Source organism: Canis lupus, chromosome 11 (genome assembly GCF_003254725.2).
Source record: "Canis lupus dingo isolate Sandy chromosome 11, ASM325472v2, whole genome shotgun sequence".
Lineage (NCBI taxonomy): Eukaryota > Metazoa > Chordata > Mammalia > Carnivora > Canidae > Canis > Canis lupus.
In genome coordinates this window covers 12,059,670-12,086,739 of record NC_064253.1, presented here as the reverse complement: position 1 = coordinate 12,086,739, position 27,070 = coordinate 12,059,670, and the positions used below count along the sequence as shown (strand labels likewise).

The 27,070-nt window shown below is 40.4% G+C and overlaps 1 protein-coding gene across 4 annotated transcripts in view; it reads right to left on the bottom strand.

Annotated features, from left to right (window-relative positions):
- The window catches only part of SNX24 (sorting nexin 24), a 159,422-nt gene that overhangs the window by 53,829 nt on the left and 78,523 nt on the right, over positions 1-27,070 (bottom strand). For all 4 annotated transcript variants that reach the window (XR_007413917.1, XM_025433169.3, XM_025433168.3 and 1 more), the window contains 2 exons: positions 20,492-20,575; positions 4,348-4,452 (listed from right to left, as the gene is read on the bottom strand). Coding sequence is in view for 3 of the 4 variants with exons in the window: in XM_025433169.3 (XP_025288954.1) it covers positions 4,348-4,452; positions 20,492-20,575 (189 nt within the window). In the remaining variant the exon portion in view is untranslated. Of the gene's footprint in view, positions 1-4,347; positions 4,453-20,491; positions 20,576-27,070 lie in introns of those variants that run through there.

The following is a 27,070-nucleotide window of genomic DNA, read 5'->3' as shown; positions in this document are numbered from 1 at the left end:
AAAATTGCCATCTAAAAACCAAGCCTGCTGCTCTGCCTACTTTACTTAGGTGCGCTCTGTCAAACAAATAAATAAATAAACAAACAAATAAATAAATAAAACCCTTTTATAAAAATAAAAACCAAGCCAGCTTGCAATATGACGCTACTACTGAAGAAGAGAGAGGGACCTGCCCATTGAACCAGCCTCAGATAAGGAAACAGAGCCACAACTGAACCTCAACCTTGCCCACCATTTGTTCTTCTTTTCTGGAAGAGTACAGATCTTCATCTCTGACACACTGAAATTCTGCCAGTGTGTCTATGTCTTGGAGGGCTTCTATCATTCTTCTTGTTCTGCCCTCGAAGCACCTTGTCTATGTAAAGGCTCACCGCCTCCAGCTTGGGGAAATGGCCAACTACTTTTCCTTTGATTATTCTCTCCCCTACTGGTGTATTTCCCCCTCATCTTTCTTTCTAGGACTCCAGGATGTTAGACCTGGATAGATCCTCAGTGTGTCTCGTCTTCTGTTGGGGAGATTTTGTATCTGTCCTTTATGAACAATTTTCCAAGTGAAGTACAGCTACTGAATGATTCGGCTGGAGGACACAATAAATACTAACAGGTCCTGTGTGTCCCGACTGCTCCTCTTAGTTTCCTAGTGTTATCTTTTGGCTGTAAGGCCTTTGGGCAGCTCTCTGGATTTATTAAAACCAATTATGGGGGTGTATTTTGTGTTCTGAGTTCTCTCTTTCCTGACAAGTCAGTGTTTCAGTTCATCTGGTCTTTTTGTTCCTCAAAGGCCTGGCAATCCTTGGTTATCAGGTCTCACTGAAGAAAGCATTACTGAGGGACCTGGGGGAGTGGGGGTTCCTCTGAAGGTCTGTCAGACCTCCTTCCAAGTGGAAGGACAATGTGAGCAGAGCATGCGATCTGGTCAGCTCTTCTCTGGGCTAAGGTGGTGGGGAAGGGAATCGAACTCGGGGTCCTATATCTACATGAGAAGCCTTAGCTCTCTTCATTCTATTTAATATTTTTGCATATTATTTTGTCTTTTTTAAAGATTTATTTGAGAGAGAGAGAGAGAGAGAGAGAGAGAATATAAGCAGGGCTAGAGGGGCAGAGGGAGTAAGAGAGAATCCTTAAGCAGACTCCATGCTGAGCACTGAGTGCCCAATGATGCACTCAGTCCAAGGACCCCGAGATCATGACCTGAGCTTAAATCAAGAGTCAGTTGCTTAACCCAGTGAGTCACCTAGGCACCCTTGTTTTATTTTGCCCTGAAGAGAAAGGTCTTGCAAATTTTTTTGCCCATCATAAACATCAAGCTGCCTGTATTCTATAGAGAACAAGTGGCCAAGACATCTGCCCCATGTGCTTACTCTGAATGGGCCCACTTGTTTGCATTTTTACCTGATGGCTCTAAGCCTAGACTTTCTCCAGCAAAGCCGTGGGCAGGCTTATTCCTGCCTCTACTGCAGGCTCTCAGGGCTGCTGCCTTCTGCTCTCTGCTACAACAATTCATATGCTTCCAGAACATTCCATTTTCCAGAAAGTTGTTAAACATTTTTCTTCCTCTGATGATCCCCTCTTTCCCTTGCCCATCTACTACTTAACTATGAAGGTTCACTCCTTGTTAAGTTTTTGCACTCTTATTTCAGAGGGGTCTCAGGAAAGACAGGAAGTCATCTCAAAGTAAAATGTCTTCTATAAACCATGTCTGAGGGTCAAATCAGTATGGGACATGCCAGGTAATATATTTCTTAAGATCTGGGTTTCTCTGCAGATGACTTAACATGGAAAACAGATGCATACTGACAGTTTTCATAGGATTCTATATATTCAAGGTATAGATTTTAAAAATAACCAATCAAAATAAAAACAAAACAAAAATAAAAAATCACCAATCTATCAACCTATCAAGGGAGTTAGGGGTAGCTAGTTAATTAAATTATGGCAGCTTATGATTAGAAGGCCTTCTCTTTTATGATTATTAATATATCCTTAAGTAAAACTATGTTAAGGCTAAGAAATTAGAAACATCTATAATGCAGAATGAAAAGGGACTTAGAAACTAAAATTTCAGTTCATGTCTTTAATCAACTCTAGGGAGTGAGGCAAGTTGCATAACCACACTAGACCTCAGTTTCTTCACCACTGAAATAGAAGAGTGACCTTAGGAATTCTGTTCTACTCACCCATTGTCCCGAAAGTACTAGTGGGATAAGAGGAGGAAGTGTTTTCTACGGCCCTCTCAAGTGCTAATCTGCCTGTTCTAAGAGTAGAAACCGAGGCCAGAAGTATAATTATGGATATAATGAAGGGCAGGAGGTAGGCTGGACTAGAAAACATTTTAATAGCACTGTGAGCTTGAAATGTTATGACTGTGGGTATGAAAACTTTTTCAGATTTGTGGGCCAGAACAGGGCCATCCTGTCCAATGCCATGCCAAGACTCTTAAAGAGACTTAAACACCAAAAGTTATAAAAAAATGATATGTGACCCAGGGTTTTCAGTTCACTTAGGACCAGTAAAGCATTCCCACTCATCTCTTCAACTTCTACCTAGCTCCCACTGCCCACAAACACAATCAGCCAGAGGAGGGAGAAGAGAGAGCTCCCATGACCTCCGTAGGGACCATAGTGACTAGAAAATGAATATTAAATGCAGAAGAAGAAGCAAGCTGTCCCAATCCCTCACCACATCTTTCAAGCCCTATTTCTGAGAATAGAAAATTCTAAGCTCAATTTGAGAGTCACTGTAAACTTCTCTTGGGGCCAGATGATTTTATCTGGATAGTTATATCCAAAGTACAAACAACTTAAAATGTTTACATTAAGTAGTAATGGAAGTCATGTGTCAAATACAGTGGGAGGAAAAAGAGGAAAGCATGCTTCACAAGGAAAGCCTGAAGATATACAGTATCTGTGGAAAATGTGGCCTATAAGAATGCATTGTTTACCTATTCCATTTAATTATAGAGAACATGAATTTTTACCCTTCACATCCGATGTCTAAAGTCTCGTTTTTTTTGGTTTGGTTTTGCTTGGCAGTGCTGCCAGCAGCTTTGGAAGTCTCACAGCTCCATATATAGAGCCTCAAGGGACACAGCCACACACGTTCCTATCATTTGTGGAACCCATTTCCTTTCATCTCTGACTTCCAGGGGGAGGCAGTGAAGGATCTGTCCACCATGCCCAAACGCAGATGAACAAAAACAGTAAAGAGAGCCCTTGTTAGATGCTTGCAGGGCCTCCAGCGTGTTGGCTTTTCTCAGTGAACAAGCCAGGAAAACTAAACAAGGCCATGGAGAGACTGTTAGCATCTTTCTACTGGGAGAGGGTCATCTAAATTTATCACCAAGTATAAACCTGTGGGGACAGCTTCTCTTCAACTTCTAACCAACAGTGATACAGGCAAACCACCCAGAAAAAGTTGGTCACACAAACAGTATGCTGGCTTCCCAGAGCCTCCAGCTACCTGCCTATACAGAATCTACCATAGGGTGAAAGCTTAAACAGGTTACAAGATATTAATAATGGAAAGCACAGTAAGAGCTGCTGTTTCTGTGATGTAGCATGTCTTAGATAGATAGATCATCATGATAAATCCATAACCCTTGGGTGAAGTCCAGCTCTTCTCTTCCTTTCCTCTCAGCTATGTTCACTTGGGTCATTCCCATGCATCTGCCTCTCAAATGCTTAGCATCCTGGCTGAGCAACTGGCCTGAGCCGTGCCAGCATCTGCCCTGCGTGGTGCACTCTGGATTAACAACTACATGGATATTTATCTGAAGCTTCTAGCCCTTTGTATTTTAAAACTAAGAGAAGTTGACATTGTTCCATCCTTTCCTTTGCTTTTCCTTTTTACTTAGGACAAGTGCTAAGTAAAGAGTGCTTACGCATTCTTTTAAAAAACATATTCTAATTTGCAAAGAAGTCGGCACTTCATCAGAGGCAATTTTTAGACACTTGTTCTCAACTTGATTTCACAGATGGACGAGTCAAGCCCAACGAAAATTCAGATTCTCTATGTCCTCAACAACCAAAACCCAACGGCTGAATTAAGCAACAAATCTTGAGAGAGAAAACAAAAAACAAAAACTAAGTAATTTGTAGAGCTCAATTAAAAAATGGACAGACCCACTTTACATCAGTTTCTACCTGTACATGAAATTTTCACTTCCTCAATCTACATTATTACTGATTAAAGCTAAAAGGACCAACTAACAACATATTTATAATTTTGCACATTCTTTATTTTAATCTAGAATGTTTGATTGCTTAATCTATTTTGTATCTCATCTATTAGCTTTGAGAAAAAATACTAAGACAGTAATATTAAACTGAGGATCTAAATACATCTTACCTGTAAATATGTTTCCAAACCTTGTCGCCGTTGTTCCAAGACTTTTGGGACCCAGTTCCTAACATGTTTAGAAGGGATTTCTGGAGTTTTTATACATTTCTTCAGCTATAAAGACAGAAACAGAAAAAAATACAGAAAAAGTCTCAATTATAAAGACATAATTTAAGGGGGAAAGCCAATAAAAGAAAATGAACTACTACTATCTCTAATAAAAAGACAGAGGAAAATATAATTATATCTAAATTTTATTAAAAAATTCTTTACTTAGGGGTGCATACATGGTGGCTCAGTCAGTTAAGTGTCTGACTCATGATTTCAGCTCAGATCATGATTTCAGGGCCCTGGGATCAAGCCCTATGTCAGGCTCCCTCCCCAGCACAGAATCAGATTCTTTCTCTCTCCCCTCCTCTTGCTGTATCCCTCCCCTTACTCAAGCTTTCTCTTTCTCTAAAATAAATAAATAAATAAATAAATAAAATATTTTTTTAAAAACCCTATTTACTTAGCTGTCCTAAATGTTCGGATTTTAGAAGAAGAGTTTTGTGTTTCTGGTAGTTGTTATTGTTGTATATTATCTAGTATTTCAGACTGGGATTATTTTTTCCTGAAAAATTAGAAATTCAGTAAATGCAAAAAAAAAAGTTCAGTAAATGCATTGTATAGAGGCTAAGTAGTTTATAATTTCCAAAATCAATTAATATAAAGAAATTTTGTTCAGAAGTATTTTTCTGACAAAAAGCCTTTCTATGTATTATTTCACAGAAAAAGTCAAAATAAAATGCAATGTTTATAACCATCCCACTGGAAATGCCATATGAACTAGACCACACCATTTGGAAAGTTTCTCAAGTCTGTAATAGAATAAACTTTAGATTTTTATAACAGAAACACTGATTGTTGCAATGCTCCTAATAATTAGGTCCAAATTCTATTTGAGAAAAATCATCATGGTTCTCAGCTCAGCCTTTCTGGGCAGCAGTATGAAGGAACCACATAAAAAAGAAAAATTCTATTGGAACTTGAGTTAGAGCTGTCTGTGGTAGGCATATCCTATGACATTGCGCCTTAACCTGTGAATGTTACTTTACGTGGCAAACTACTTTGCAGAGGTGACTAAATTAGGGGTCTTAAATATAGAGTGATTTTAAGGAGGATTACCAGCTTGGCTGAGTGTAATAATAAGATTCCTTATAAGAGGCAAGCAGGAGGGTCGGAGTCAGAGAGAGTTTAGAAGATGCCACATGGGTGGCTTTGACAATAGAAGAAGGATTAAGATTAGAGCCCAGGTGATCTCTAGAAGCTGGGAAGGAAAGGGAATAAATATTCCCCTCTAGCCTTGTGATGCCTTGATTTACCCCAGTGAAATTCATTTTGGACTTCTGATCTCAAGAAGGATAAAAATAAATCAATCTGTTTTGTTTTAAGCCACTAAGTTTGCACTAATAGGTTACAGCAGCAATGTGAAACTGATATGCCGACTAAAATGGAATGAAGTTTAATGTTCTAATTAAAAACTTGGAAAACCTACTGTGTAGCAGGAAGCCAGAGCTGGTGTCAGGATTAAGAATATACAGATTATGACCTGCTGGAGGAGAGGCAAAAGCCCTGAGCTTCTGAGCTCCCAGTTTGGGGAAGTGGACCCCATGGGCTCATTCTGATTAAAGGCACTGTTTCATTATATCCACAGAAAGGATGTAGAGTAAGAAGGTTTATTACAGATCCCAGAAGCAGGGGAGGGCGGCAGGTCATGAGCAAGCGGGAGATAAGAGAGCAGGGTAGCAAGCACCTGTCACTTACAGGTGGTTGAGATGGAGGTCACTAACTTCTCAAGGGCTTAACCCCAAATGCTTATTTGAAATGGTGCCAGGAAAGCAAAGTGAGAACTTATGGCAGGAATTCTCGAACTCAAGTTCTCACCTGAATGTCCAGACTCTGGGTGTGAGCAGGGTTATCATAGTGTAAAAAGCCTAGACAGCAGCTCAGAAAATCAAAACTGTTTTTCAAAGTTTCAAAAACTCAAGAGAAACAAAGGTTTTTCTCATCATGGATTGTTCCTTTACCACACATGCAAATCAAGAGCAAATCAAAAGCCTAGCAGCTAAAAGTGTAGTGAAAATGTCTTCCCGTACATAAGAATATATTTATCATTAACCTGCACAAAGAAGGAGTCTCTGTATTTCCCAGATTAGCACTTCCAGTTCAAGACACTAGGCTGAGCCTGTGTTTGCCCCCTCACTCCATACACTGAGTGCTATTAAAATAATAACATGGAAGTGCTAGCTGCAAACCACAAATTCACTCTCCTTGCTTTCCTCACCAATAGAGCTCCTATATTATCAGGAGTAATAATGTATCCAGCTAAATTCAGCCAAGAAAGCTAAATTTCCCAACCCCTCTGCAGAGAGTGGAAGACAGTGGTAATCAGAAGTCTCCAAGGGCTTTTCATAAGGACTCTTAGAATGGAACAAACTCAGGGCACCTGGCTGGCTCAGTCGGTGGAACATGCGACTCTGGACCTTGGAGTTGTGAGTTCAAGCCTCATGTTTGGTGGAGAAATTAAAAAAATAATTAAAATTTAAAAAAAGGAACAGCTCAGCTGCCTTGCACCTTCTGTCCTACTTCACCCCGCCTCCATCCCTTCATCCCCTGGCACCTTCTTCCTATGGAGGTGATAATGATGGCTGGTGCTGCAGTACCCATCAGCCACCATGGAGCAACTCTGAGGATAGACGACAGGTGTTTCAGATGACCGAGCAGAAAGGAAGAAGCAGCCATGCCTGAAAACTTCCAAGAGTTGCCTCAACAGCCCTGGACTGCCCACCCCCCAGACTTATTTTTTGAGAAGACAAAAATAATCCTTTTTTCCCCCCCTTAAAGGTACTGGTATTTGGACTTTCTGTTTTATGTACCTGAATTTAACCCTGATAGACATCCAAAAAGTAAGAAAAAAAAGAAAAGAAAAGAAAAGAAAAGGCAAAAAGCCAAAGGTAATGGGACTCAGAAGAATGAAAACAAAGGGGCAGAGAAAAAGTATCACCAAGAGAGGGATTAAGAACTTTCTATAAGACACAAAGTGAGAGTGTGTTAATGAAAATAACAGAGCAGAGGATGCCCTGGCCAGACCACCTCAAGAAAGAGATCGCAAATACCATGGAGCACTGTTTTCTCAGCCAACCTGAGAGCTTTGTGCTCACGACTAGTATGAGAAGAGAGGGGAGCCAAGAAGAGGAATGAGACAATGTCATGGCTGGTCCACTGGCATGGTTACAAGCAGGGGCACTAGTAACCTGGTTGCGTCCCTAGCACTCACACCCAACCCTAGCCCACAAAGAAGTGTCATTGTCCCTAAAGAAAATGAATGAAGCATCTGGGTTGAATGATGGTGTCTGCCATTCTACTTATCCTATCGTGGGGTCCCCAGGCAAACAGCTGGTCTCTCCTCTCACTCCTTATGATGAAGCCCTCTAGCCGACACACCCCACAGAGGACCCGGGCTTGTGTAGCCAAGGCAAAGGTACCAGTGACAAACACCAAGAATAATTCATCTAGTTGGATGGGCAATGAAGGCTAACTATCAGAGTGAAGACTATGAAAAAGCACTGTGGAAAAAAAAGGATTAGAAAAAGAAGTGGAGGGGCAGCCCCGGTGGCGCAGCGGTTTAGCGCCGCCTGCAGCCCAGGGCGTGATCCTGGAGACCCTGGATCAAGTCCCATGTCGGGCTCTCTGCATGGAGCCTGCTTCTCCCTCTGTCTGTGTCTCTGCCTCTCTCTCCCCCTCTCTCTCTCTCTCTCTCTCTCTCTCTGCATTTCTATGAATAAATAAATAAAATATTAAAAAAAAGAAAAGAAAAAGAAGTGGAACAACAAACCCCAGAGGAATAAAATAATGGAAGAGATCTTTGATAACTATTTAGTACCTGCAGGGAGATTTGAGAAGACATTGCTTCTATAAAACAAGAAGAGATTGCTGTAAAAAATGAGATTTTTTTTTTAGAAATTAAAAACATGACAGAGAAGTAAAAAATTAAAAGAGGTAGAATATAAAAGCACAGATGTCTCTCAAACTCCACAAAAAAGAGAGGGAGAGCAAAGTTAGGTGAAAAGAAAAACACCAGAAGGATTAATATAGGAAGTTTAATACAAAACCAGTAAGCATTCCATAAAGGAAAAAAGAAATACTCAAAGAAACAATAAAAGAATTATGTGAGGGGCAGCCCGGGTGGCTCAGCGGTTTAGTGCTGCCTTCAGCCCAGGGCCTGACCCTGAAGACCTGGGATCGAGTCCCACGTCGGGCTCCCTGCATGGAACCTGCTTCTCCCTCTGCCTGTGTCTCTGCCTCTCTCTCTCTGTGTGTGTCTCTCATGAATAAATAAATAAAATCTTCAAAAAAAAAATTATGTGACCTGATTCAGATCTTCAGATTAAGAACCCACTGCGTGCCAGCACAATATACTTTGAAAGCCCCGCACTTACTGACATTTATCTGTGAGCTCTCAGGATAGCCAGGACAGAGAGAAGACACAGGAAAACATTTGCTGATGAGCACAGAAGGAGAACTGCTGCCACTGCTGATGACTTCTCATCAGCAACGGTGGACATCAGTGCTGCAAAGATCTAACGTGAGAACGTATTTCCATCACCAATTAAGTGGGAGATCCAAAGCATTTCCTGACATTCAAGACCTCAAAAAGTTTACCTCCTATGACTTCTTTCATACAAAGAAAGTTGAGGACATAACTCCAGAAAACAGATTAAAGCAAAGAGAAAGAACAGGATCAACCCAACAGCTCTGCCCCATCAGCACGAGGAAGGGAATCCAAGGACAGCTGGGCACACCATGCCCACAGAACTGTGGCTCTAGGGGTAAGCAAACGGTCAGCGGATTTGAATAGGGGAGTTTCTGGAAGAAGGTTGATTCCATGCAGGAGACAGCATGGGGAAGACGAATAAATTTTAGGTTTTGTTAAAGTAGATTTTCTTTTGTCTATTAGAAAGGCTAAGCTCGGGGACTCCTGGGTGGCTCAGCGGTTGGGCGCCCGCCTTCAGCTCTGGGTGTGATCCCAGAGTCCTGGGATCAAGTCCCGTATCGGACTCCCTGCATGGAGCCTGCTTCTCCCTCTGCCTGTGTCTCTGCCTCTCTCTCTCTGTGCCTCTCATGAATAAATAAATAAAATCCTTTAAAAAAAAAAGAAAAGAAAAGAAAAAAGAAAAGAAAGGCTAAATTCAAGGGGAAGCAAAAGCCTCTGGTGATGGTCATGGAGCAGAAGACAACGAGCCCCTCCTACATGTTAATTCAGTGCTAGAGACACTCTTGCCCTCATGGGGCTTACATACCAGGAGGCAGACAAGAAACAATATACAAGGTAATAAAACAGGGTGGGGCCAGAGAATAACAGGATGGGGTGGGAGGTGGGGGCCGGTGTGATATGGGAACGTCTGACGAGGGATGTGAAGGCTACGTAAGAAACTGCATATCATTTTAAATGGGAAGCTTAGTGAACATCTGCAGCAGGGGAATGACTGGATAGAAGTTTACTTTGTAGACGTCATGCTACATCCCACAGCAAGAAGCACTATAATAGGGCAGGAGTCAGTGCAGGAGACCAGTCAGAAGTTCCTGCAGAAGAAGTCCAGGCAGGAGACCATGGTGATTCGAACTATGGTCCTGGCAGCAGATGTGGGGACAAGGAGAGGCTGTGGGAGTATGTAGAAAGAAGAGATGCTCAGAATGACTCCGGGTCCCTAGCTGTTTCAGGTGTGTGGCTTCACCCAGCAGCTGTATTTGAATGACCTGCCTGCTGTTTCCTGAAAGGTGGTAGAAAACCAGGTTCAGGGAAAGTGGCAGGGAGCACAAGTTGTCTCCCCAGATCCACTGTCCCTCCCTTCTACAGAACAGACCTGATTTTCAGGTCGAGTACATGACCACCCAGAATAAAGGACACATTCCCCAAACTCCCTTGAAGCTGTGTGGGACCCTAAGACTGAATTCTGGCAGAAGGTAGGTACAAAGACATGTAAGTGCACTTTTCAGGCAGTGTTCTTACAGGGAATGACTATTTCCTTCTTTCCCTTCCTCTGCCCACTGGCTGACTCCACCATGTGATGGCTAGACAGACAGGAAGCCATCACCTTTGAGGATGAGGGGCAAGCCTCCCCTTGAGAGCGGGAGAGCCACAGGAGCCTGGGTCCCTGACGACGGTGAAACAGGCACACCAGCCCTAGGCATTTACATGGGAGAAATAAAGGTATATCTGTGGGGTGCCTGAGTGGCTCAGTAGATTGAGCGTCTGCCTTCAGCTCAGGTCATGGTCCCGGGATAGGGAGTCTCCTTCCTCTTCCTCGGCCCACCCTCTGCTTGTGCTCACTCTAAGAAATAAATAAAAAATCTTAAATAAATAAGTAAATAAATAAATAAATAAATAAATAAATAAATAAGTGTTTATCTGTGAATGCCACCATTATTTTGGCTCTAGAGTTACTTGTAGCAAAGTCTAATCTTATATGAGTAGGGCTTACAGCTATTACTGCTAGCTGCCTACCCAATATTCACTCCTTTCCTCTTTTTGAAAAAAAACAAAAACCCAATGCCATTCAGAATGCCAACACGCTGGGCAAAAGGTCTTCATTTCCCAAGTTCCATTGTCATTAGGATGGCCATGTAACAGAGGTGTTAATGAAATAGTTTAAGTCTACTGGGTAGGGCTCTGGTTTAGCTCAGAGAGAAAGAAGAGGAAAGGAAAGGCGAAAAGGAAAGAAAAGAAAGCCATAAAGAAAAGAAAAAAGAAAAAGGCTCTTCTTCCTGACAGAAATGCAGAAGCAAGGGCTGGAGGGACGGCAGCTATATTGTAACCAGAAGGGTGCAAGGTATGTGCAAAGGTAAAGATGGCAAAGCAGAAAGACAAAAAGGAGCTCGGAACATGGATACTGTGGAACTGCTACATCAACTGGGACTGACTGCTTTTAGTTTTGTGGCAGTGTGAGAATCATCTCTCACTTGTTTAAGAGATCTAGTCAAGTTTCTATTACATCCAACCAAAAATCACTCTGGCATAAAGGAACCCACTGTTTGGTTTTGGCAATTTTAAGATGCTCATGCGGTATTCAAATGGAAGCAAAGTGCAAGCAGGTAGATATGAGTCTATAGATCTGGGCATCAGACACATAGGTGGTTTCTAGAGCCGTGGAACTAGACGACATGACAGTGGGAGCTTCTCCACTGGCATGGACCAAAAAACAATCACTATGATTGATGGCAGGATCCTCAGCTCCCAAGATCCCTGCCTCTTGGTACATGTGCTACAGAATCCCTTCCCCTGGACTAAGATGGCATCTGTGACTGTGGTAGCATAATCACTCCCTGATTCAGGTTTGCCTTTTATGAGAGCCAGTCCTAGCGGATTGCCGGCATGGCCATGTGACACACACATGCCTCAGACTTGGGGATCGGCCTCAAAGAGCTGAGAGCCACCCCTGGCCAACAGTCAGCAAGCAAAAAGGGCCCTCAGTTCCAAGATCACAAGAAACTGAGCCTCACCTATATGAGCTTGGAAAAGGACCCTGAGCCCTGGATGGGATCATAGCCTTGGTGACACCCAGGCATCATGATGCCTGGTGAGGCCCTAAGCAGAGAATCCAGAGAACCCATGCCCAGACTCCCGATCCACAGAAACTCTGAAATGATATAGTTGTCTTGTTTTATACTCTGAAATGATATAGTTGTCTTGTTTTATGCTGCTGAGTGTGTGGGGATCTGTTACGCTGCAACAGGACGCTGAAACAGAAGATGAGACCTCCAACTCTGAGAGGCCGTGCAGAGAAGCAAGGCAGTGACCGAGCAAGGGGTGAAACTTGCACCTTCGGGAAGCTAAATGCTCCAAGGAGCAGGCATGGTCAGACCATACTCAGTGAGGCTGAGGGATCAAACACTGGGTAAGGAGGGAGAAAGAAGTGGAAAAGCAGACTTCTCTTTCAAGGAATTCTATGAAAAAAGGAGAGTAATGGGGCAGCACAGGAGGGATGCATGGTGTCAAACGTGGGCTTTATTATGTTAAGTAGGAAATGCTGTGACTTGTTCATTTACTGATGAGACTGATCCAGTATTGAGGAAGGGGGAGGGGGAGGAAAGGGGGAGAGAGAGAGAGGGGAGGGAGGGAGAAACAATTTGTTTGTCTCTAAGGGAATAAATACGTATCTCACCTCTATACCACGTGAGGTTATTTCTCAAACAGAAACAAAGCCAAAAATGCTAAGTTATTCTGTGGTAAATAAGCTTATTCGGTTTCAGTTTTAAACCTAAAAAACTTCCTTTAAAAGCACTGAATCATGACATTTCTTACATTGTAAAATAGAAAATCAACTCCATTATCTGTCTCTCTCACTCTCTCTCTTTTTTTAAATCTTGAAGATACAGTACTGAAAACACTTTTCCTTTTTATTTATGTCAGGAGTATGGAGGAAGACGATCATCATAGCTGCAGGGACCTGTGACAGCATTTGTAGGTGAGTAATGAATTGCTTTAGATGAGGAGAGACAAATCCAAGACAATATGTTTCCAGCAGGGCTCAGCTGCTCACAAGATAAATACTCCTCTGCCATCCCATCGGATGATTAACTGTTCTGGGCATGCTGCGTCCAGCCACGCAGCCTTTCCGATCCACGCGGATAGCCACCAGATTCCACAATACTTGCAATACTGCAAGCACCATCCCCTGTGCCTGGAGTGATCACTCCCTTTCCTTTTTATTTCTATTTTTTAATATTTATTTATTTATTTTCAAGTAATCTCTACACCCAACATGGGGCTTGAACTCACAAGCTCAAGATCAAGAGTTGCGTGCTTCACCAACTGAGCCAGCCAGGTGCCCCTTCCTTTCATTTTTATACCATTTTTTAAAAAGATTGATTGATTGATTGATTGATTATGATAGAGAGAGAGAGAGAGGCAGAGAGAGAAGCAGGTTCCATGCTGGGAGCCCAATGCGGGACTCGATCCCGGGACCCCAGGATCCCGCCCTGGGCCAAAGGCAGGCGCCAAACCGCTGAGCCACCCAGGGATCCCCTCGTTTTTATACCATTAAAGAGATATTCAGAACTTACTCCACACAGACATGCCACCAATAAACTGGTGACTATTTTCTGTTTTTTTAAAAAACATTTTATCTCTTTATTTGAGAGAGAGAGAGAGAGAGAGAGAGTGCGCACATGTGTGCATGAGTGTAGGGAGGAGGCAGAGGGACAGGGAGAGGAAAGAAACGTCAAGCAGATTCCACACTGAGTATAGAGCCTGGTGTGGGCAGGATTCCATGACCCTGAGATCATGACCTGAGCTGAAACCAAGAGTCAGATGCTCAACCAACTGAGCCACCCAGATGCCCCAATAATGACCACTTTAAGAAAGGAACACAAATACCTATCCCAAGCACATGAATAAAAAGAAGGAACCAGAACAAAGAGGTTAAGGAAAGACCTGGGGAGCCTTTGGGGTAAAATTCATTCTTTCACTCCACTGTGGCATCCCTACATCCCTAGGGTTCCCTCTGGAAACACTGTACATGGTGCTGTACTCCTGATTTAACCCCATATGGTGGCTTGGGATTCCTGTGAAATGTGTACTTTGTTAGTTTAAATATGAGAATGTAATATTTTATTCAAGCCAAAAGTAGGCAATAACAAGATTGAAGACGCTTAATTTAGTAATGCATCAGCACCATATTTCCCTGAAACCTCTGGCCTGGAGCAAACAGCTGGGAAGGCATAAGCTCAGCAGTTGGTCATGCTGAGTTTTCTCCCCACTCCCATGATTGGAGGCCAAGGGAGGAAAGTTGTTCTCAAGGACCACCATTCAAAGTGGTAACCTGCTTGTCTCTAGGGGATGTGGGCAGGTGTTGCTGTAGCACGGGGCGCTGCACACACAAGCCCAAGGCTCTCTCTGTCACCACAGCCTGGCCTGAGCAGTATGGAGGGAACCATTTAACTTTATTTTTAAAAAGGATATTATGCAAAGAGTGAAGAGAGAAGACCAGGGGAGGGGCTTGCTTAGGATTTCAGCGTGATGCTGGTGGTGTTCCCACCTAGGATTGGTGAGCTACAAAGGACTTTTCAGTGTAACCTGGGATGGAAGTTACAGTGAGCCAAACCCCACAATAAAAACCCTTTTTGTCACCCAAAATATTCCTCTAGTAATTCAGAAATATGCATAATGTCCTCCAAACATTCCATTTTCCCAATACCTATTTAATGCCTAGTATGTGCCCAATACTAGGAAGCAGCGAAGAAGATACAAAAGAAATATATGGTCCCTTTTATAAAAAAATGTGTCTTCTAGTTGGACAAGACCTAGGGACAACTAAATTTTAATGATCTCCTAGATTTTTTTAAACTAAGTAGAAATGCCTGCTCACGATATTAGGATCGTAAGAGGCACACGTTGGGCATAGAGATTACTTAAAAAAAAAAAATATATATATATATATATATGAAGGAATAGGAGTTCCAAGAGCAAAGACATGAGGGAAAAAGAAACCCACATGAAAGAACATCAAGTGTTTTACTTTGGCTTGAAAGGATCAGAACACAGAAGGGAGGCCATTCAGCATGGCAAAGATAGAAAAAGTGATTTTCATACAAGGGGGTGAATGGGAGGACTAGTTTGGTGGTCACTGCTATCTTCTTATGAGAAAGTGAGAAATAAGGTCAACCAGAAAAGGGGTTTGTGGTTGACACAATAATGGTTCTCTTTAACGATGTCCATGTCCTGATGCCTGGAACCTAAGAATGTGTCACATTATATGGCCAAAGGGTGGGATTAAATCAAGTATCTTGAAATGGAGACATTATCTGGGATTATGCAGGTACAACCAAATCTCAAGGGAGAGGCTGAAGTGTCCCTGTCAGAGAGGGGAGATGTGGGGACTGGACAGAGGATGACAGAATCAGAATCTGCAGTGGCCTTACCACTGGCTCTAGAGACAGAAGAGGCCACAAGCCACAGACTGTGAGCAGCTTCTAAAAGCTAGAAAAGGCAGGGAAATGGATTCTCTCCCAGAGCCTCCCAGGAGGATCATGACGCTGTCCATATATAATAAATGTGTATTGCTTTAAGCCACTAGGTTTGTGGTTATTAACCCTACCAGTAAAAACAAACTAACAGAAACTCTAGGATTACTGGCCTTGAGAATCAATGTCCATGATAGGTTGACAATATGGACCCACTTCAATGTATTTGGGCAAGAGGATGAAGATGTAAATAATGCTTTAGGGAAACTGAATTATAGCAAAGAGTGAATCAGAAGACAAGAGTCAAAACAATTAAAGCAATACTTACAAAATAGTGAGACTCTGGCTTGGGAGGGCAGAGAAGAAAGGGGTAGGTTAAGCAGTACATATTGTAGAAATTTGGAAGAATGAGTCAATAGGACTTGGTGAGTCTCTGAATATGGGAGGTAAGAGAAAAGCAGGAGAGATTCCCCAAGGTTTCAAACCTTGCGGCTTCTGTGCCTGTGATGGAGAAAGGGTGGGTGGGGAGGATGGCCTAAGAGATGCATCTAAAAATACAACCACACAAGAGGATCTGTCAAATGTCGAGAGGCACTGGGAGACTCATCATGTGGGATGCTGGTTTAACAGACAGATTAATGGACTCCATCAGAGAGACTCTGCTTCTGTGTGTCTGGGTAGTACCCAGAGTGTGCACTTCAGTCAACACTATGCCGGTTTAGGTGGTCCAAAATGCACACTATGAAACGAATCAGTCAAGAAAAGCTAAAAGAAAATGGAATCAGGGGCATCTGGGTGGCTCAGTGGTTGAGTGTCTCCCTTTGGCTCAGATTGTTAATTCCGGGATCCTTGGATCGAGTCCCACATCAGGCTCCCCATAGGGAGCCTGCTTCTCCCTCTGTCTATGTCTCTGTTTAATTTTAATAAATTAAAATCTAAAAAAAAAAAAAAAAAGAAGGAAAGAAAATGGAATCAAATACTCATCATAGCTCTGGAAGAAATGACTGATGTTAGCCAAAATCCGAAAGAGTGAAAATTGACCTCACAGATAACATACCAATTTAAAGCTTTTGTAAATTAAAACAAATATCATAGCCATAAGGTCCTGTATGAAAAATACTCTCAGCCAGTGGCTAACATTTTATTAACAGGCCACACAAACTAACAGACAGAAGCAGGGATCCCTGGGTGGCGCAGCGGTTTGGCGCCTGCCTTTGGCCCAGGGCGCGATCCTGGAGACCCGGGATCGAATCCCACGTCGGGCTCCCGGTGCATGGAGCCTGCTTCTCCTTCTGCCTATGTCTCTGCCTCTCTCTCTCTCTCTCTCTCTCTCTCTCTGTGTGACTATCATAAATAAATAAAAAAAAAAAAAAACCAGGCCACACAAACTAACAGACAGAAGCAAATGAGACTCCAGCAGAAAGACAATTCCAAAAAGAGGGAATACAACTTCTAAACGAACTTAAAACATACCAATGAAAAGAGCAACAAGGCAACATACACTGTTTGCTAAGTAAACAAGTATCATTGTGGGGCGGGTAATATTCAAATCTGACAAGATTTTGTGATACTTTCAAATGTGCTAGTTGTGTTTTTAATCTGCTAGAACCATTTTAAAAATAATTTGGCAACATACATCAAGGGGCGGTAAAAACATCCAAACCCTTTGACAGAGAATACTTCTTTTTGTAATTTAGTGTAAAGAAACCATGTTGAGCATGGAAAAGATTAGATCTAATGAAGGCTATTAATAGTTGGAAATTTTACGTGATGCACACAATCTCATTTAGCTCATAAAATAATCCTATGAAGTTAGTACTGTAATTATTCCTATCTTACAAATGGGGAACATGAGACACAGAAAGATCACATAACTTGCTCCAGGGACTCAACATTCAGGAAGAGGTAAAGGCAGGCTCAGAAGCATTCTGCTTCCAAAGCCTACACACTTAACTTCCACACCATAGTTACTATCATGCAAGAACACGGTTAGCACAGAATTATTTGCTTCCATGAAAAATTCAAGAAAAGAGGGGCATCTGGTTGCTTCAGCCAGTGGGGTAACTGACTCTTGATCTCAGGGTTGTGATTTTGATCATAGGTTGTGACTCAGTAAAGCAACTACTTAAAAATAAAAATTAAAAAAAAAATCAAGAAAAGGAAAATAGGAAATATAGTAGTATAGCAGAAATATGTAAAACAATGTATTATTTTTCCTGTCCCCAAACTTCCTGCAAAGTTTAGCTTTAGAGTCTAAAAATTATTAGAAAGGGGGAAAAAAAGAAAACCTCTTGAATGTTTCTAAAAAAAAAGAAAACCTAAGAAAAGTGTAAACAACTGGGATATTATTTTTGTATTTTAATATGAACAATTATAAAAATTGAGGAGAAGTTATAATCATCAAGAACTTTCCTTAGACAACCAGATGAACTGTGAAATGGGTAACAGTCTTAGTTTCTGTCTCAAAATCAGCCTGACGACAAGCCAGGAGGCATTTCTGTCCATTTGTAGAATATGGAGAAGAGCCATGTAGCTAGTATTCTAAAGATGCAAAGCACTTGGTTTAAGAGCTCATATATCATTTCAGAATTAATGTGGGGACTCTGGCCCAACACTTAACAAGTAAAAAATATGATGTAAAATGTCAGGAAAACCAGAACACTGATAAGAGGGCAAACCACACATACTGCAGAAATAGTCGAGTATTTCAAGAAGATTAAATAAGAGATTTGACTGAATTTAAAAGGAAAATATTTTATATAAAAATATAACACTCAAAATGCATCACAAAATTCAAATATGGAAACTGGGCCATCAAAATAGTGATAAAACAGTCAAGTTGTACAACATGGCAGTAGCAATCAGTAAAGCTTGTGCATTCTGAGTAAATTTTTGCTGATTTCAATTCTTAACATCATTTACACTCAAGATTACAGATTTCTTCTTTTTTCACACCTTATCATGATTTAGACTTAACTATCTTCTATAGTAACCTGTTAGCCAAATCAAATCCAATTGTACTAGGGCAAGTGAAGGAGGCTTTTGGCAGCTTTCTGCTCTCCAATACCCAATACAGAAGTCAGTAAATACATACCTAAAACTGCCTCACAAAGCTATTTTTATCTCTGTGCCCCTGTCAGGATGTTTTAAAAATGCAAAATTGAGAAATTTGAGGATTTTTCCTCTCAGCTTTGGTAGGCCTGATTATATGACTTTAATCGTGGTTAAAATTATTACCAGAAACTGCAGAAATTGAAGAAAGGTCCTAGAAAACCTAAGAATTTTTTCTGACTCTGAGTATCTCAGAACTGCCCCTAATCACTGGGGAGAAAATAAGATCATGGTAGAGAACCAGAGGACCGACCCTGCACTGGTAAGAAGCTCAGGGCGGGCCTAATTGGCAGTCACCCAGCTGTGCCTGGTGCGGAGCTGGTCCTGGAGTATCTGGTGAGGACAGCTAGGTTGTGTGGAGGTCATGGTGAGCTGGGAGGTTAGGAAGACAGCCGGCATGTGACAAGCCCCCTAGTCTGTACTCTGCTCTTGAGAGGCTGAGCAGGGGGTGGAGCTCTGGTTTTAACATTAGTGTAAGAATTTATTTCATGAAGTACCCTGAAGAAATCTCCCTAGAATCGGCTTCACTGCAACACAAACAGACAAAAACAGAGAAGGCATGGAGTCAGAGACTCCAGGTTTGTTCCTCTTTGAGACCCCCTGGTAGGAGCTTTTGTAAAGGCTAACAGCAACATCTGGTCTATGTCCACATCCACGTGCATTGTTTCCCTTGGAAGCAAATCTGGATTTAACAAAATTTTAACTGAAGAATGACATGTATATAAATTATCCCTTCATAAGAGAAAAGTATACAGAGGGGATGAGTTGCACTAATTTCTCAATAATATCCTGTTAAAGTTTATACTTAGTATTCCATTCTTCTGACTAAAAAAAAAAGTGGTGAAATTTAATTTTTAAAAAACTACTAAAGAATTTTTAATACAGAGTAAGCACCCCATCATGTCATCTATGTGCTGTCAGTTCCCAGAAAATTTAAGAGGTCTTTAACGAAATTAAAGGAATAGATTATCTTTCTTTCTTTAAAATTTTATTTATTTATTCATGATAGACACAGAGAGAGAGAGAGAGAGAGAGAGAGACAGGCAGAGAGAGAAGCAGGCTCCATGCAGGGAGCCTGACGCGGGACATGATCCCAGGACTCCAGGATCACGCCCTGGGCTGAAGGCAGGCACTAAACCGCTGAGCCACCCAGGGATCCCCGAATAGACTATCTTTCTTAACATATTTACTTAGTATCTTCCCATCTAACTTCTTACCTAATAAAAGAACAGAAGTGAAGAAAATGAATTAGGGCACACTTTCATGTGTGTGTGTATGTGTGTGTGTGTGTATAAAATATATATATTCATGCATATGAGTATATACACATATACTCGTATATGTATTCACAAGCTCTGTCTAGTGATTAAGGTAATGTCAGCACCCCAGTAGTAATTTCTAACCCACAAAACATTAAATTTTGGTAGAAAATAAAAAATATTCACTCTTCTATTCTTGACTATTTCTCTCCCAACTCAGCTATTTCTTCTGTATTCTTATTTCTTTTATCTAAATCTTTTAATGAAATAAATCCAAGAACTTGAACAGCCATCTTGTAGAGATCAATTCAATTCAAAAAGAATTGTACATGTTCTCCTTTGAAAGGTTTGCCAAAGAATCCTTGAATACAGGTGCCATGTATGTTATCTTTTCTAGGAACATGTAAGTGTAAGTTGATTTTACTAAATTTCTCCTTGGAAAATCTTTATCTGCTTCTTTCTTTCCTTTCTGTAAAGCATGTTAAGTCTGTTTCGTGGAGAGAATAAGGTCTGAGTCTAATTTTCTGTGAATCTCTAACACTCAGGGCAGTACCTTGCAAACAGCTTATCACCTCACATCTATTTATGTAAAAGATCTTAATAGAAAATCCGCCTACCCAGAAAGCACACCTTTAAGGGACTGAATAATTTATTTTAAAAGAAAACTGAAATCATGATAGAAGAAATCACACTGTTCCAAGAACTATTTGCGCTCTTAGGAAACCATCTTAACCTTACAGCATCTACCATATGAGGAAAAAAGGAAAAAAAAAAGTTACCTTTTTGTGCAAGGCATGAAATTCGCTGTATCTTTTTTCAACAAAATGTTTTCTTCCATTCATTAGCACTTCTATCTTAAACACCTAAGGAGAAAAAATTAAAAAGATTAATTCCACCAGTTCAAAATCCTCAATGGTCTGATGTGGTAAGTTTGTGACCATGATATATTTCATCCCTTTAATTACAGTAGCTGATTCCCCAAAACCCGGAAGGCTCAGGAGACCCTCGTCCAACAGCACTGATTAATGAGCACTCAAGCCAAATGCTTTAGTGAGTACAAACTGAAGGATCCCTTTAACGTGTCGAAAAACAACAGAAACTTAAATGCATTCACATGCTCCTTAACTTTCTAATCAGAGCACATTCTTCCCTTAGAATTATTTCACCAAATGAGTATGATGGTATCGAAATAAAGCGTTTTGACAACAGCGAGCGTCTGGTAGGAATGGCAGGCCCCAGCATTCCATTATGGGTATTATGACGACGGCTGTGCTGTGTCATCTCTAAGACAATCAGGCAAACAGCAGTGCATTTTAGGTTAATTTCTTCCTAACCTGCATATTCATCTATAGGCTCAGCTGGGCCTGTTCTGCTGTTTGCAAAACAGGGAAAATGTAGTAAAGGCTCATTTTCCCTGCATGATGCCTGTGACAGCTTGTGCTCTCACCTCCAGAAGGTTGAAAGGCCAGAAGAAAAGGCTCTCTGGGTGCACTAATTAGTAGGCACTAACATGACATTTTCTTGATTCTTAGGTCAGTGGGTCAAGACTGGGAGCCAGGGATGAGAAATATTGTGAAATGCTCCTGAAAACACAATGCTAAGGTCGGGTAGGGGAAGGATGCTCGGCAAGAATGGAAGAGAAGGTGATCGGTTATTTTCAAGAGTTTGTCTTTGACTCTTGTTTTGCTGAGCAAGATGAGGACGTAATTAAGATGATGGAATATTGTTCAATTAATTAGTAAGCCTAATTTCTTTTTTCAGTTGCCCTTCTGGAAAAAAACTAGAGTTGAGGTCACAGGACTCTAAAAAGAATTAAAAGCATGCTAACTTTAAAGAAAACGGAAGTTAACACACAAAAAACAAGGTCACGTACCACCATTATGAAAACAGACCCCCTATGGCTCTACATTTCTACCTCATATATAATATGACTTTTTTGAAAAGACAAAATTATATCATCAAGCACAAAATGTATTTGTAGATTTGCACTTCTTTGAATCAGAAAATCTTCTATTGTATGACTCAGCTTAAGAAACATGCTTTTCTTAAAGCAAATAGTAAATATTTACCAATTTAATCAATACCTTATATTAACATTCAATTTTTCAAGAAACCTCTCCAAAAATACTTTTCTTTGGCTAACCAGTGAAAATACTCTCTTCTAAAAACATACCCATATGCTTCAAAGTCTCAGATATATGTATACTATTTTTTAGAAAAATATTGTTTACTAATTCACCAAAGAAAATTCTTCTTCAAAGACACTGCCAGGAATAGGATGAGGAAAACACCCTGAGAAACACAAACAAAAGCAGCTCAGCTTCAACACACGAGCTTGGTTAATAGAATACAGAGTCCTTTGTCGTGTCAGGCCTCAGAGTTAAATCAGGACAATGTGGGAGCAGTAGAAGTACTTTCCATCTGCTGAACTGCAGGAAAGAAATGAAGTTATGCTCTGAGTCCAGTTACATGAGGCTTCATCATAAAACCCACCACTTTAATTGGCATGTTTCCTGCAGAATCCGTGGAAGGAGAAAGTAGAAGACTCAGAAAGGCTCAACCTACTGGGTCATCCTGTCGAAGGCCAGGGATAAGATACATTACACGGCGGCTGCCTCATGGAATGTCATTCCTTCTATCGACCAGATGGCTCCATTCCTAAGTTCCAAAGCTACTTTTCAGTCACTCAATTCAAGGGAGTGGCAAGGTGGGAGGGTTATACGCACACACGCACACACGCACACACACCCCCTGCGTGGTACATTTTCATGCTAATATTTTTATTATGGTGCCATTTTAAAAATGTACAATATTACCTAATCTTATTCAGACTTCTTTTAAGTTCTGGGAAAATATCTTGTAAAGGAAGTTGGTTAATTAGAATTTCTAGGACAATATGAGGCAAGAAACGGAATCAATTTAATAAACCTTATTTTCCTGAATTCCACAGCTGTTTTTCTTTCTTTCTTTCTTCTTTCTTTCTTTCTTTCTTTCTTTCTTTCTTTCTTTCTTTCTTTCTTTCTTTCTTTCTTCTTCTTCTTTCTTTCTTTCTCTCTTTCTTTCTTTCTTTCTTTCCTTTCTTTCTTCTTTCTTTCTTTTTCTTCTTTCTTTCTTTCTTTCTTTCTTTCTTTCTTTCTCTTTCTTTCTTTTTTTTTTTTTTTTTTAAATAATTCCTGATACATGTTGTCCCTGCTGCCTGGAAAACCTTTTTCCTGTTCTCCTGGCAAACTCCTAGTAGCTATTAGCCACCTCTAAGTTAGGAATTCCTGGGAAAGCATGTAGTACAGTATCTGGCATTCAGTCATTTAATTATTTATTTAGCAGATATTTACTGAGTGACTACAATGTACCTAGGAGATGCTCTAGGGTCTGGGGATTCAGCAGTGAACAAAAGGGGCAAGAGCTCAGGCTTCCAAGTGCATATATTCTATCTGGTGAGGGAGGCGGACTATAAACACATGAATGAATATGGTGAAGTCAGGAAATCAAAAGTCCTGTGGAGAATTAGGCAGCAGGGTAACAACACAAAGCTGAATGAGGGTGTTGTTTCAGACAGCAGGGTGTCAGAGAAGGTCTCCCTGGGCAGAGCAGCAGAGAAAGGTGCAACATCCAGAGACAAATACCAAGAAAAAGTTGAATGTGGCTATCTCTGGAATTTTAGACTGTGAGTGAATGGACAAGGCCTTTTTTTTAAAAAAAAAAAAATTCTGTTTAAAAAAATTTTGAGGGGGACACCAGGATGGCTCATTGGTTGAGCATGGCTCTGGGCATGATCCTGGAGTCCGGGGATGGAGTCCTACATCAGGCTCTCCGTAGGGAGCCTGCTTCTCCCTCTGCCTATGTCTCTGCTTCTCTCTTTGTGTCTCTCACAAATACATAAATAAAATTTTTTAAAAAAATATTTTTTAATTAAAGCCTAGGACAGAATGATTTCCACATCTGGTCAACATAGCATAACGGGGAGCAGGCTTACCCTCCCCCTGGAAACAACTCAAAATAGGTGGGAAAGATGGCTCTCAGGACATCAGCCATGAGGAAATGTGGAACAGTGAGAGACAAAAGAAACAAAGCTGAGCCCGATGTTACCCCTATCAGATTCCTGAGGGCAACTGAGAGGAAGCCAGTTATGAGAAAACAGGGTCCTGGACAAGAGTGAGCCGCACAGAGAGAGCTCCTTCCACCATTCAGCTGAACCCTTGTCAACATACGAGTTTGGGGGAAACTTACTCAAGGACAAGAAGACATAAGAGAGAACCCATGCTCAGAGCTCACAGACAGCTGGGCATACACAGTCTCTTCCCAAAAGCCAGGGTAGAAAACTTCATCATTCACGAGATATTAGAGTTCTTAGAAAGGTCTTGTCTCAGTAGTGGGTCAAAATTAACTGCAGACTAAAGGGTCTTTTAGTCCAACATAAAAAAGCTTAAAACGAGACCCAAAGAATGCAAACTGTTTCCAAGTAACTTAACCACATGCCAGGACAAAGCTCAAGAATATTTTTAGGAATATAAAAATATCTAGTACCTAAAAGATAAAATTCAGAGTCTGGCATCTAATCAAAAAGAAGCAGGAAAATAGAACTCAAAATAATAAGAAAAACCAAAAAAAAAAAAAAAAAAGAGAAAAACCTATGACAGAAACTGATCCAGAAATGACACAGATGATAAAATTAGTAGAAAAAAAGCATTAAAATCATTATTATAAGGCAATTTCTTATATTTAAGAATCCATAGGACAGTGTATCATGACCATGACTATGGGAGATACTAAAAAGATACATAGTGGGATCCCTGGGTGGCGCAGAGGTTTGGCGCCTGCCTTTGGCTCAGGGCGCGATCCTGGAGACCCGGGATCAAATCCCACATCGGGCTCCCAGTGCATGGAGCCTGCTTCTCCCTCTACCTATGTCACTGCCTCTCTCTCTCTCTCTCTCTTTCTGTGACTATCATAAATAAATTTTAAAAAATTTTAAAAATAAAATAAAAAGATACATAGCAAGTCTGTATTCCACTGATGAAGTCAACAACATCTATGATTTTTAAAAAAATACACTGGACAGAATTTAAAACATATTAGACATTGCATAAGAAAAGTAAGTGAACTTAAAGACTCAGCAACAGAAACTGTCCCAAATGAGAGACAGGAACAAAAACTAAAAAATAGCTAAACAGAGCATCAGTAAATTACAGGACAACTTGAAACAGTAGAATGTATGTATAATTGGAGTCCCCACAGGAGACAAGAGACAGGAGACTAGGGCTGGCAGAAAAGACAAATATATTTAAAGAAATCATGACCAAAATGTTTCCAAATTTGATGGAAACTATTACCCACAGATTAAGAAAATCAATGGATCCAAATACAAGAAACACGGGAAAAAAGCAAAAGCCAAAAATGCATGGCAAATCATATCCAAATTCTTTAAAACCAGTAAGAAAGAGAAAATCTGAAAAGCAGCCAGGGAAAAAAGAGACATTAAGTAGAAAAGAAATAAAGGTAAGTTGGACACCACATTTAAAAAATATTTCCATAAATAACCAAGCATATAAGAGAGATTCAATGCATATATACTGCACTTAGGTTTTACACATCATAGCAATATATTCTTTATAAAGTAGCATATGTAAAATAAAATGTATAATTTAAGGCCAAATTTTTAATCATTATTTTTAAATTAATGATTACTTTTCCCCAGTCAAATAATAACAAGAGTGATAGCAAGGATTTTTCTAGCACTTATTATGTGCAGGCACTGCTCCAAGCTCTTTACTCATAATAATCACTCATTTAATTCTCACCACCCCAAATGAAATAGGTACCATTATCCTCATTTTACAGGTCAGAAAAGTGAGGCAAGAATTAATTGGCTTGCCCATAGTAGAGCTGCATTTTGAACCCAGTAACTTGGTTCCTGTATCTGCCCTTGTAGTCACTGCATGATACTGATTCCTAATAAGCTACGTTCTTTATATAGCCTCATTTCTTGGGGGGGGGGGGTGTTCTGGAGTAAGCACACCACTTTCCAGTCCTTCTCCCCTGGTGGTTCTGTCCTCTAGATGGGGTTGCCCAGGAGCATAAGACACTTGGCCAGGAAAACGCTCATGATGTCATGAAGTCTTTACCCTCAACTATTTGGAGACTGTGCTCCTTTATGGAACCAGACCACTGATCTATATAAAAAGTATGTAACTCTGTAGAGGAGAAGGATACTTTTTTATATTACCTCCTTTTGTCAGGATCTGTGCCCACACTGCTCTCTCAATCTCCTTATACTGTGGTTCCAAATGTTAGCTTGTATGTTTTTGCTAAAAATAATAATAATTATAATATGTACTTAGGGAAAAAAGTTTCGAAAAGCCCAAACACTGTAAATTTAAAAGTATACATTTCTTACATAAGAGGCTTGTGTAAGTCCTTGACAACTCAAGAGGGAATCTTAAATATCCTTTCACAAATTGTTCCCACACACACAAACTCTGTATGTACATATGTATACAGAAGTTGTTTTACTTTCTTACACAACTGGAGCCACATTACATATTCTACTACTTCATTTCGTCTACTAATTTTCTTACCTTATTTTATTTATTTAGTACATGTTGAACATCCTTCCTTAGCACATTTTCAAATGCCTAATTCTTTCATGGCTACCTAGCACTTCTATGTATAATTGTTACCATACTTTATTTAATTAGGACCCTAAGGTAGATATCAAGTCACTGTACTATTTTTGTATGCATATATATACATGTATGTTTATATATGTATATGTATATATATATGTATGTTTACATAACTGACCCATGAACAACACAAGGGTTATGGACATCCACACACACACACACAATAAAAAAACATGTATAATTTTTGATTCCCAAAAACCTAACTACCAATAGCCTACTGTTGACTGGAAGCCTTCCTGATAACAAAAACAATTGATTAATGCTATTTTGTATGTTATATGTATTAAATACTGTATTCTTACAATAAAGTCATCTAAAGAACACATCAAAAAATCATAAAGAACAAATATGCTTACAGTACTATACTGTATTTATTGAAAAAAATCCACATATAAGTGGACCCACGGTTTAAACCCATGCTGTTCAATGGCCAACTGTATATGTTTTTGTATTTTATTTATAAGAAGATGTCTACATAATCCTTGTTTCTGTGCATGTACCTACATAAATATGTATACACACAGGATAAACTACCAAAACTTTTGCCAAATTTACACCCCCATCTCAAATCTACAAAGTTACACAGGATATGGAATGTATGCTAACAGGATATGGAATGTATGCCTATCCTAAACTGCACTGGCTATTAGTCACTTTGGCAAGCTGGTGAGTAAA